Genomic DNA, 12,927 nt, shown 5'->3' with positions numbered 1-12,927 from the left:
TAAAATAGTTTTCTAAAATAGTTGGAACAACTCACGGTATGCCAACAGTATTTCACAAAACTTCCATGCTACGCAGCATTAACTATTTTTTTTTTGTTTTTTTTTATCTTAATTTAATGGTTGAGTTGAAACTTTAGAGTTGTTTTAATTTGTAGTTCTATTAATGATTTGAAACAATGTTTTATCTGGTTGTTAGTTTCCAATTTTTTTGAGATCTTTATTCATATCCTTTGACCAGTTAACAATTGGGGAGTGGCACCTTGCCTTTTTTATGCTAATTCACTATATAACTTGAATATCAGAACTTTATCAAATATTTGATGCAAAGATTTTGGACAGCTGAAACCTGTCTCTGCAATAGTCTGGATTTGAGGGAAACATTGGCCTGTTCAGAATTTACCAAATGCTGACTTTCTCTACTGGTAGTTATGAGAACAACTACTACATTTTGCTTAGCCTCTTGACTTGTTTCCAGGCACATGGGTGACACTTCTATGAACTTGGGCAAATAACAATCTATAAGCTTTTATTAAATGCCTACTATGTGCTGAGACCTCAGTCTCCTCCTCCAGTAAATGAGGGAATTCAACTAGATTACCTCTAAGGGACCTTCCAATTGTAAATTTAGAATGAACCTGTGATTGAATTTCAGTGTGTATTTTTGTGTTTATGCATGTGTGTTTTTGTGTATGTATACATATGATATGTAAATTTTACACACATACTGTACTGCCATATAGAGTTGGCTATTAGGATAGTTCTAGTCATGCTTATTAAAAAACTCAGGTCAAAATACCCTAGTAACATTTTTCAAATTCTGTTAAGTTGGTGTGACCATAAAATCAGTGACATCATGACAAAACCCTTAGGGAAAACAGCTGGTAACAAAAAAATTCTTTTCTGGGACAAAAATCAAATAATGTATTTATATGTAGTTTTAAGTTTATGAATGAAATGTACAGCAATGTCAAAAATAAAGTTTATCCTAATATGTACATACCATGCAAAAAAGTCATCAGATGTCTAATGTAGTGTTTTTCTATCATGAACATCATGCAGCAGAAGACTTTTGTTTCTTATTAAAATGAGCTAAAAAGACAGTTAACGAATATGTAAGCAGTTGCTTCCTGTTTTAACTTACTATTCCATATGAAACTGTTTCATACAGTTAAGCATGATGTTTTCATTGTAAAATACTATTACTCCTCCTGCCTGAAAAATGACTCTGTGTGTGTGTGTGTGTGTGTGTGTGTGTGTGTGTGTGTGTGTGTAGAACAACAACAGAAGAACCAATTGTAAGATGACTGAGTGAAATGGGTTGGTGAGAATGAGACCAAGTAGTAGAAACAGATAATTCTCTCAACTTGTGTATAGTGTATAAGTTAACTTTTAAGTCTGCATTCACTTCATTCAACGAGGGGTAAGTTGTCTCTTGGGGAAGGATTGGAGAACCATCCTTTGGAAAACAGGCTCTACAGCCACATCCAACTGGCCAGCAAACTGTCCTCGCTGCGACTATGCCCTTTTCAAGCTCCTTTGTCTGGTTGGAGAGGCCTTTGAAGAGAGGCAGTTGCATACGGTGCCTTTTAAGAACCGTAATTTAGCTTCAAACTGTATTAAAAATTGTTAGAACTAGATTGTGAATGTTTAAAAATTTCCAAGATCATCATACTCCATAGGAGCTTTTGCTCTATTGAGACCCCATGCCCATTCATTGACTATAATTCTAGAGAGGAAAGCTTTTGTTTTAATATTCATTTTTTCTGTAAGTAATAATAGAGACTATTAGTGTGAAACAGTCATTTTTATGTGATCATGTAAAATCAAATAATTTAGAACTGTTCCAAAAAAAACTCCATAACTCTAAATGCAAAATTATTCCTTCAATTTTTGGGGAGGATTTTAGGAAACTAAATTGTTACATTAGTCATTAAGAGCAACATACTATTAATATTTATGCTAAAATTAAAACTTCCCAAACTTAAAATTATTCTGATATATTCAGTAGGCAAAAGATTTTCAAAAAATTTTCTGTACTACTCTTAAAATGACTTGTTAATATTCTATGTGATTGTTTTTCTTATTTATTTATTTTCCCTTTAAACATTTCAGTTTGTATGTCTCTTGAATGTGTGGCAAAGTTGGGTAAAAACCATATTGTATATCTGTCTCTATATTTGTTATCTTTGAGAGCAAGCTTGATCCTAGTTTTTATTATTGTTCTGAGCTCAGAAATTCTGAAATCCTTGGAATTAAGTACATTTTGTTCCCTGAAATAACAATTTATCTAATTTTAATAACTGTCTTCTTTTGCAGTTACTCTAAAGAATGCTGCTATGACATTGGAGTTTGCAGTAATGTATAATGCTGAACAATTGAAACTGTCTTGTTTACAGTTTATGGGGCTAAATATGGCAGCTTTACTTGAAGCAAGGTAGGTTAGGTAAATTAATTCTGTAACTTGTTACATAGATATTTGTATATAATGGTAAAAATGTTAGTAGAATAATTTTAAATGTAATTGATCTCAGGGTCTAGTTAATTTGGGAGTTAAAAGTAACAATAATAACTGATGTTTAAGGTGCTATAGAAAGCCTTTTTATATAATTTATCATACTAGAGCCTCATAACCACCTGTTCATAGTAAAGTTCATAGAATAAGTAGCATTTAGCCTTTTTTTTTAGTCTATATCTGTGATTTCATTAGCATAGGGAATTTGTTGCATAGAAACTTCTACCAGTACAGATTAGAAAAATCATCTGCAATATATATTCTTAGAGAGATGACTGAGAAAATCAACAGTCAACAAGCATTTATTAAGAGCTTACTATGTGCCAGGGATTGTGTTAAAAGCTGAGGATTACAAGAAAAAACACCAACTCAAGTCTCTGCCTGTCAAAGTGCAGTGGGGTAGACAGGATTCAAAACCCATGCATATGAGATATATCCAATGTAAAAGAAACCCGATCTCAGATGGAAGACCCTAACAGTATGTGTATGTTGAGGGGGTGGAAACAAAGTAGTGACTAGGAAAAAGGGGGATTCATGTAGAAGGTGGAATTTGAATTGAGTCTTCAGGGAAATCAGGAGTAGAGGTTAAAAGGGAAAATATTCTAGGCCTAGTGTATAAAGAGCAAAGGCATGGAGTTAGGAGAATGGAGTCTTGTGTGAGAGGAACAGTAAGAAGGCCAGTATGGAAGGATTGTTAAATATGTGGAGAGAAGTATAAGACTAGAAAGGTAGGAAGAGTCCTGTTTATAAAGGATTTTAAAAATGAAACAGAGGACTTTATATTTGATCTTGGAGGTAATGTGGAGCCATTGGAGTTCAATGAATGGGGACACAATGGGGGGAATATTTGACATGATAAGACTTGGGCTTTAGGGAAATCACTTTGACATTTGAGTGGAGAATGGATTAGATGTGGGAAGAGACTTAATGAAGGGAGAGCAACCGGAAGACAATTGCAGTAGTCCAGGCATAAGTTGATGAGGCTTGCACAAGGGTAAGTCGCTATGTTGGAGGAGAGAAGGAGACACATCCAAGAAATGTTATGAAGAGAAAAATGATGAGATCTGGTAATAGATTGGCTACATGGGTTGAATTTAAGTCAGGAATTGAGAATGACACTGAAATTTCCAGTTTAGGTAATCAGGAGTGATGGTGCCTTTCCTTAAAAGTAATAGGAAAGTCCTGAAGAGGGAGGGGAAACATTAAGTTCCTTGCTTGGTGTCAAATAGCCTTATTTTTAAAAAAAGCAAGACTTCATCCCAGATCTTTGCTGACCCCAGGCTGGCTTCTGTCTACTATGCCAATTTTCCCCTAGTTTTATAAATGACAGAATTCAGAGAAATTAAGTGATTTTCCTAAATTTGTGTAGTTGGTAATCACTCAGTGTCTTTATCCATCACTTATTACTCTAGAGCCAACCTTTTTTTACATGACATCAGTTGTTGTCTATGGTGTCTTGTTTTGATGTAAATATCCTCCCATAGAGTTTAATAAATGTGTGTGTGTGTGTGTTTGTGTGTGCACGTGCGAGTACACATTTACACATATAAACGTGTGCTTTGCTTGTTTAGGCATTTACATTTTATGATCATTACCATATTGGATAGCATTTTTCTGCATTGCATTTTAAAATATAGAATAATTATTAATGTTTTCTTTTTGTGGTAATTATCTTTAAATTGATCCTTATACTTTTTTTTTTCGAATTAAACTTTGCATGAATTCATGACTACAGGCAAACTGAATCCTCAGAAATATTGGTTCCAATTTACACAACCTCCCTCAGCAGGGAGGTGGAGACTGGGAGGCACTATAACTGTACTTGTGTAAGATGGCCTCAGGAAAAAAAAAAAGACCTGTCAGAATTTTTGTTCTTAGTTTGCTCATATGTGATCATATATGCTTAGCCTCTATTTCTTTAATACTTCACTGTCATTGAGTTTTACCTAGATGGGGATGGAATTCTTTAAATGATAATAAGTTATCAGTACATAAATCTGTAACTTTATAGTTTTTACTTGACATTTAATTACAACAGATAGAGTACTTTTCAGTTCTGCAGGATGAGCTGTTTTATTTTTGATTCAGGATCATTGCCTACATAAAAATAACAAATTCTTTAGATTTTTTTTTTTTTTGCATGGCCAGAGGGATGTCATATTAAATGAGTCTTAAGATAACTTGTCCATCTTATTTTATAGGACACTGGATGTTTTAAGTGATGATGTTTTGAAGGATCTTTCTGTGTTCTACAGAAAAATGGTAAGGTTTATATTGTAGTAAAGATGAGCAAAAATATAAAAAACTAAAAACAAAAAACTAAAACAATCTATTAGTGAGTGTTCTAATTTTTTCTAAATAATTCCCATACTTAGGACGCTTTTATATGAAGAAGTGAAAGGTTTTTCACTGACAGTACTCCTCCCCTACTAGACCTTCATCAGAACATATATAAAAAAATGGTGAAGATATAACATTAAAGGAAAAAATGAATTACACTCTGATTTTTAAGTGAGCGGAAGTTAATAGTTTCAAAGATAATCCTTTGTTATTACAAGAAAATGAAGAAATTAAGGTTCAGCTAACCCCTAAGAATTAGGTAAAAACATTATTTTACCTGGACTAGAAAATAGGTATGTCAGGAAAGTTTGAAGTTTCATTCTTCTGTCTTATAGAATGTTAGGCCTATAAATTAATATTTGACTAGTGTTTTAATTATAATTTATATTTGACTGGTATTTTGATTATAATTTTTCCCTTTTGCTTGAAACATGGACCACCTGTTTGTGGCATCCCAGAATTTTCCTGTTAATTTCAGTATATTTTGTAATAAATGTAATTTGATAAGAGTTAAAGATCTATCTCTATATATAGAAAAAGGTAGCGATTTTCTTAAAAGAATTGTGTAACATCTCTGTTATGCTACAGATACCAGCAATGGATAGAAGGGTAATAACACCATATCAAGATGGTCCAGATATCAGCTATTTGGAGGCAGAAGATGCTGATGTTTTTTTGAAAGGAGAAATGAATATGGAACGCCAGTAAGTGTCATTATTTTTGCTTTTTTTTTCCTCCTTGAAATGTGGTTCCTTTGATGTGTTATCTTTGTTCTACTCCAGATCTATTATATACACACCTGTTTGTTTACAGGTTGTCTCTCCCATTAGTGTATGAGCTCTTTGAGGGTACAACTGTTTCTGCATTTTTGCTTACTTTTGTGTCTCTGGGGCTTAGCACTGGGCCTGACATGTAGTTTGTGCTTAATAAAGACTTGTTGATTAACTGATTGATTAATTGTACACGTGGCTCTCTATTTTATGCTTCACTTCATATTTGACAACCAGAATCGATTTTTAAAAATCAAGATTTAATAAACTAGCACAGTAGTATTTTCTATTCTCTGTATTTCTTAGTTTGTGTTAATGTAAACATACAGTCTCAGAGAATAATTTGTAGAAGCCTGTTTTTTTTTTTACTTCTCATTTTCTAGTACATTTTCAATTTGTGCAGTGATCATTCTCATAAAGACCTTTGAATCTTACAAACTAGATATATAGAAAAATAGCTACTGATGTTTTATCAAGCATCTTTTTTGGGTGGTGAAAATATTGTCTTTGATTTTGTCCATTCTTTTAGAATTTTCCCTTCTTTGTATTCTTTCCAGCACAAATTTGTAGTGTGTATATTTGTTCAGATTTATTGGTTCTTCCCAACCTTCCTGCAGTTGCCTTGATTTTTCTTTCTATTTACTTTTTTGTAGTCACTGTGTATGTTTTTCCCCTCTGGTTTTGCTTCATTTTGCATCAGTTCGTATGTCTTTTCATGTTTTTCTATGTTTTTTAACCAGTTTTATTTTACCTTTTCATGTCATGTCATTTTGTAACAAATGATAGAAAATAGATATGGCTCACTTAGTTGCATTGCCTATCAATATCTTTTCCCTTTTTTATTAGGATTGGACCAGAGATAGCATTACTCTCTAATCTTGCATTGAGAGACTAATGACATAAAATACTATGTGCTCCAATTTAGTTGTATGCATGATACAGTGATTCTAAATTAGCAGTATTTAACTCTGTATACAAAAGAGGAAAACGTCTTGCATCTGTTTTGTATTTTTAACTTTGCAAAATATTTTTGCATGCATTTTCTCAGTTTCATACAAATAAGTCTGGGGTTTTATGTGGTAATTATTATCCTCATTTTGCAAATAGAGTAACTGTGACACAAAGTAATTAGCCCAGAATCACATAGCCCGTTAGGACTAGAACTTTGGTCCTTCTGTTTATTTCACATTTGCCTGAATTCTACAGCAGGATTAAATACATTACCTTTGTAAAACTGTAGGATCGTAACTATCGTACTTACTCTAGATTTCTCTGATTTAGGTTTTCTTTTAAATTTAAAGACATTTGATGCTTGTTTTTTCTTAGAGAAGCTTTCTTCAAAAAGGCCAAAACAAAAGCAAAAAAGAAGCCACGAAAGCGTTCAGACAGCTCTGGGGGTTATAACCTTTCAGATATTATTCAGAACTCACCTTCCACAGGTGAGTAGTAAGCCTTTTTTGTCACATTCCTTTTAAATTGTCTTATCATTATTGTGGAGTAAGATATGTTCTTGATATATAACACATAGTACCACTCTGGAGAACAAAAATGATAGTAGAGCAGCTTTCAAAACTATTGAAAAAATTATTTTAAAAATTCAGTAGATTTAAAAATGATATTACCTTTATTATGTGCTTTTTGGATGTACAGGAGCAGAGATGTTGCAACATGGTTCCAATTGTAGCAGTGATGCTTTCAAGGTTGCCATGGGTGAGTCTTAAGCTATAATAGATAGAAGATTCATTATTCTCTGTCAATGTAATAATGAGTACATTATTTAGTGCAATAATATTAAATTTTACTTCTTCAGTACTTTAAGCATCTGTGATTTTGTAGTTGTAAGCATTCCTTCTCCTAACTCTACAACCCCTCGGTGATGTAGTGGATAGTTTTCAAGAGTGACTGTGCCCTTAAAACTCATTGCCATATGGTCAACCAAATGATAAACCTCCCTGAATATTGTCATAACTTTTGTTTTGAACTAGCAAGGAAGCTGGAAAAAATAACATGTTTCTAAGGGAAATAGTAACTGGTTGGTGTTTCTCATGGTTCCAAAATAAAACATTTCAAATCCTGTGATCTAAATTTCATGTATTGGCTGAAATTCAAGAAAGCATATGAATTTTATTATAATGAATTTGGTTAAAATTATTAATTGTGATCAAATAGAACTTCACATCTAAATACTTTATACATAATATAACTTTATGCATTTTTACCTTTTTAAAAATGTATTTTTAAATTTTAAACCGTAGGCTTGGTAAAATTGGATAAAACCAACTCTACAGAATCTCTTCCAGAACTACTGACCTCAGACTCTGAAGGTAGTTACGCTGGAATAGGTAGTCCTAGAGACTTGCAGTCTCCTGATTTCACAACAGGAATTCATCCAGATAAGATTGAGGTTTGTTTTTTAATTGGCTACAGATTTGGTTTTTTGTTCTGTTTTGTATTCATGTTTGCCCCAGAATATCTGTGGATATATAATTTAGCTGTCTTGGCTATCCCATTATGCTAATACCTTTAAAGCCAACTCTTAGCTGTCATAAATGAAGTTGCAACTGATAGCAAGAATGGTTTATATGTTTTTATATGTATGGTATTTTCCTTATACTTGTATACTATTACTACTTTTACATTTTTTCAGTGATTACTGTTTTTAGGATTTGTGATCTTTATAAAATTCACTCCATATTTCAGAATAAAACATTGATTTTAATTCTTGCATTGAGTAACTAACAATTTCCTTGGCTATTTTGGGGAAAAAAAATAATCTGTAACTCAGCTAATTAACATTTTACTTGGAGAAAAATTAGGCAAATTTGGAAATTTTTCCAAGTGGCATATTTGTAGCAAAAGTAAGGAAAATAGAAGCAAAATTCAACACAAACAGACTGGGCACAAAAAAGAACCCTTGGTGTAGCTCTGGATGTATCTGTCCCCCTGATTCATTTCTGGGATCTATAGTGGTTGGCATACTTCTGAGATTTAGAAGGCAATTGAGAGCATTAGGAAGCTGTCATGTAAATGAAAATCCCTTCAAAGTCATAGCCAACTTGACATAAAGTCATGTAAGATTTGTGTTGGAGTATTAGTGTTATATAATACTGGAGATTCTAAATTCTTAACAAGTAAATATTGTTAGCAAATTTACACATAGCAGTTTGTCTTCTCCTAATGCTAAAATCATCAATATTTAGTTTTATGCCTCCACAGTTTATCTTAATAATTAGTTTTATATTTAATGCTTACAAGGAGTTTTACATGCAAGCATACTTATTTACCTAATGATGTTGAATAATGTAGAACAGTGTGCTAATTAGGTTTGATATAGTTGAAAGTCTTGAGTAGGTTAAATCACCTAGATATTCTAGAAGATATAATGAACTGTTTTTAGAGATTTTACTGTTTCATTTTTTTTTAAATTTTAGGTGATGAAAATTAAAACATATGTTAATGGTGCATACCCTATGCATCCTAGTGAATATATAAAACCATATGAAGAATCACCAGCATTGAAAATGTCTGTTCCACAGTCCATTCCCAGTAATCGAATCAACTGTGCAAGCTCTTCTAATTGGGTTGCCAGCTCTTTCAGGTGGGATGCTTTTGATGTGTTTGTTAATTTGGCACATACAACTTAATGGGAAATTTTCCAGAATAGTCAGTTTCTGATTGTTTTATTTCCTGATTTGCTGTAAATCTCTTTAATAGGTTTGTATTTTTACCTGTGAGACTTTTTTTCCCCACGTTATGGATTTACTGTGTACCATAGAGGGCCAACCACAGAGTAAAAGCAGTAAGCATCCTTAGGTATTTATTGACACCCCGTAATACTAGCCAGTGATTCCTACTTAGCATCCAAATATATTTTATATACGTACATGCACACACAGGTACATACATATGTACAAGTGTGTATACATACCTTCATATATGTATATTACACATAGTCTATTTATGACATACACATATATTAAATCTATGATTTCACTATGTAAGGATGTAGGGTGTTCCTGATTGGCACCTACACTGCGTCTTAATAGTTTTAAAGTTTAGACGGTTGCCTAATGATGTATACATCATTTTAAGCTGTTTTCTATTCTCCCATTCCTGTGATTCTTGTTGTCATTCAGTTATTAGTCCTGAATGTCCTACTTTATGATTATTTTTTGCCCCCTTTATGCACTTATTAACTTGAGTCTTCCTAGCCCTTACACCTGGACAAAACTTAACTTCATGTAGGTACTCTTCATCTCTGAATTCACGTCTAGCTACTGTTGCCATTTATCTGTTGGCAGTACTTAAAATTCTTCTTAATCGTTTTCCTTTTATTCTTCCCTTCTCTGTGCTGTTCTGTTTCCCAGATAATCTGTCATCAACCTTTAGAATGTAGCCACAGTTCCTCCTAAGGAAGGAAGTTTTAGAGAGGACATGGAGGACCAGTCTTAACAGCGTGCCTTAAGCCACTTGGTGCATTATTAGATTTTGTGTTATTAATTCTGAGTTGATTACTGTCAGTCCTATCTCCACTTACAGTTTTAATACCTTACCCATGATATATAGAGAAATAGATCTATACAAATAAGTACACATAAAGACATGTATCACTTTATTGATCTTTTATTTTTACATCGCTTTGAATTTTCCCTGAGAAATTTTTCCTCCCTGAGAGAAACTGTTATAACAAAGAATTTTGTAAAGGGAACCAATTATATTAGAACATAGTTATTAAATTATTAAATTCACAGACCCTAGGTTAAGGATTCTTGCTCTAGAATATCATATATTTATTATAATATATGATATATGGCATATGAATATTGCTTATTTTCTTGAAACATACTGTATTTAACAAATAACATATTATCAGTTAAAAACCTACATCTTTAAAAATGGGGGATAATACAGAAATCCATTATCTATTTTGAAATTTCACAAAATTAATAAAAGATTGTCACCTTAATAAATGATTTATTTAAATAGATTGGAATTTGATATCACCATATGCATTTGTATATTAGTTATTTCATTTTCATTTTGGAATTAGAGATTTGGGAACCAAATGGCTCTCCAAGAGATTTTGTAGTATTTTTAAAGCCCTGCATACACCTATTCACCAAATTCTTGAAGCTTTTGAGAAGCTGATTGCATATTTTTTCTGTGGCATCCTTGTAAAAGAATTGAAATTTCAGCCACATTTGCTTGTTGGAACAAAGAACAGAGTGACAGAATAAAGGAGCTTTGGCATGAGCACTAAAAGTAGGCTGTCAATTAACTCTTAAAATTTTTCATGGTTTTGAGAAACTAATAGGGGAATGTATAATATATAGACAAGATTTGGAAACCTATTCTCATTCTAAATGCCAGAATTTAAGAAAATCCTTATAGTAGTTTGTCTTGAAGTCAGTAGTTCTTTGTGTTTCAAGGATTTCAAGACCAAATGCCTTAAAATCTATTTTGTCAGAGATAGCAGTATTTCTTATCTCTGAAATAAATATTTCTTGGAATTAAATGTAGATGTTTTTCTAAAGAGGAACAGTAATCATTCTTCCTTACATTTATAAAACATTTGAAAGTTTACAAAATATGTTCCTTCCAACTTTGTACGCTAGGCAGTATAAGTGTCATCCCCATTTTGCAGATTTGGAAGCAGACTCAAAGAGGTTAAATGGCTTTTCCAGTATGCTATAGTTAGAGGTTTGATTCAGTTCTTCAGAGATTTGAACCCAATTCTTCTCTAAGTCTAGGACATTTTCTTCCATACCATGATGTTGTTCTGACACATCTGTAGCTTATGAATGATTCTTAAGTCCTTATAGGAATATTAGTTGATACTAACAATGACTTTTTTTTTAAACAAAAAGGAATGCCAAATAAAACAAAAATATAGTGGTTAAGTTACATTGCTTGCCAAGAGATATATAGGGGATTTTCTGTTAGTTCCCAGATTCTGAATCTGTAAAGGTAATTCAAGTAGTTTTCTATTATCTAGCAACTCTCTGTAGTAGATTTTGACTACCATTGAGAGAATATTCTAGTTTCTTTATTTAAGGGTCCATTTTTACTTAATGTTATCTTGTTATGTGTTTTGCATTAATGTAAATAATTTCTGCTTATTAAAACTTAAAATGGAAAAGAAAGAAAATGCTCTTCAAGGTCCTCTTTTATCTTAACCAATAAAAATTTAATGTGAATTCATGTGTGGCATGCCATTTGACCAAGAAAACTTAGCAATCTTTTCTTTCCTTAACTGCTATTTAAAAAATAAGTTACATTTTAATTATGTCATTTAACATGATAATGACTTTGAAAGTATTTTTGTTGTGTTATTTATATCTACATATATAAAGAAAGGTTTTATCTGAAACATTCTATTTGAGGTTTCCCATAATTGAGGAAGTAGACATAAATTATACATCTGATTACCGATCTTATATATGATTTAGACAATTTCTGTGAAGGTTAGAAACTGGAATGTAAGTGAAAATGAATGTCTTGAAAGGTAATCTTTTTTATGTCATTCAGCCCGGTTAGCCCTCCTGCCATGGATCTTAGAACCATCATGGAAATTGAAGAAAATATGCAAAAATGTGGAACTACACCAAAGACAAATTCAAGGTCAGTTAGGAAACAATGTAAATAAAAGAAGAAAATGTCACAGAAAGGCAGTGCTTTAGATTTATAGAATGATAAATACATTTTTATAAATTTCATTTATATTTTATAATTAGAGATATTTTGAACTTTTGAAATTTTTCATTCCTTAAGGAAACATGGTATTATGACATTTTTAACATCATTGATTAATGGCTATTGTGCAAAAGCACAAAAGAAGGACTGGATTAGATAGCTTTTCATACTCCTCCTAACTTTAAATCAATGAACCTATGTGTGATCTCTTATTTTATCCATGTAGGATGTGGGAACTTGTTAATTGGGGCAGATCTGTGGCTTAAGGACAAGCCTCAAAGGTTTGTTGAAGCATATGGAGGTCAAGTGACTTTTTTTGGCCTCATAATAGTTAGCAGTAGTCAGGGAGGATTGGAAACTAGACTTTCCTGAGTGCAAGCCCAGAACTCTATCTACTTTGCAATGCTGTCTCTTTAAGAAAATCAAAGTAGTTTTTTTCTTTTTTTAATGTGATCATAATATTAATGTAATTGGCTACATCTAGTTACTGTGTGATCATTAGCCTTCTTTATTTAGTCATTTGATTCATTAACAGTTCGGCTGTTATTTTCCTTTATATGCTTTATAGTATAGAAAATGAGAACTCTAATGTATTTGTATCAATTTTATTTG

At 32.3% G+C, this 12,927-nt stretch overlaps 1 protein-coding gene across 3 annotated transcripts in view; it reads left to right on the top strand.

Moving 5' to 3' along the window:
* Positions 1-12,927, top strand: part of IBTK (inhibitor of Bruton tyrosine kinase) — an 88,537-nt gene that overhangs the window by 57,322 nt on the left and 18,288 nt on the right. For all 3 annotated transcript variants that reach the window (XM_027854773.1, XM_027854778.1, XM_027854765.1), the window contains 8 exons: positions 2,317-2,434; positions 4,714-4,774; positions 5,441-5,556; positions 6,949-7,061; positions 7,273-7,332; positions 7,878-8,026; positions 9,054-9,220; positions 12,151-12,243. In XM_027854773.1, the coding sequence (XP_027710574.1) occupies positions 2,317-2,434; positions 4,714-4,774; positions 5,441-5,556; positions 6,949-7,061; positions 7,273-7,332; positions 7,878-8,026; positions 9,054-9,220; positions 12,151-12,243 (877 nt within the window). The remainder of the gene's footprint in view (positions 1-2,316; positions 2,435-4,713; positions 4,775-5,440; positions 5,557-6,948; positions 7,062-7,272; positions 7,333-7,877; positions 8,027-9,053; positions 9,221-12,150; positions 12,244-12,927) is intronic.

The sequence above is a fragment of the Vombatus ursinus genome, unplaced genomic scaffold (genome assembly GCF_900497805.2).
Source record: "Vombatus ursinus unplaced genomic scaffold, bare-nosed wombat genome assembly UNPS02000582.1, whole genome shotgun sequence".
NCBI classification, from domain to species: Eukaryota; Metazoa; Chordata; class Mammalia; order Diprotodontia; family Vombatidae; genus Vombatus; species Vombatus ursinus.
Note: the sequence above shows the minus strand (reverse complement) of the source record. Positions and strands in the feature narration are given on the sequence as shown.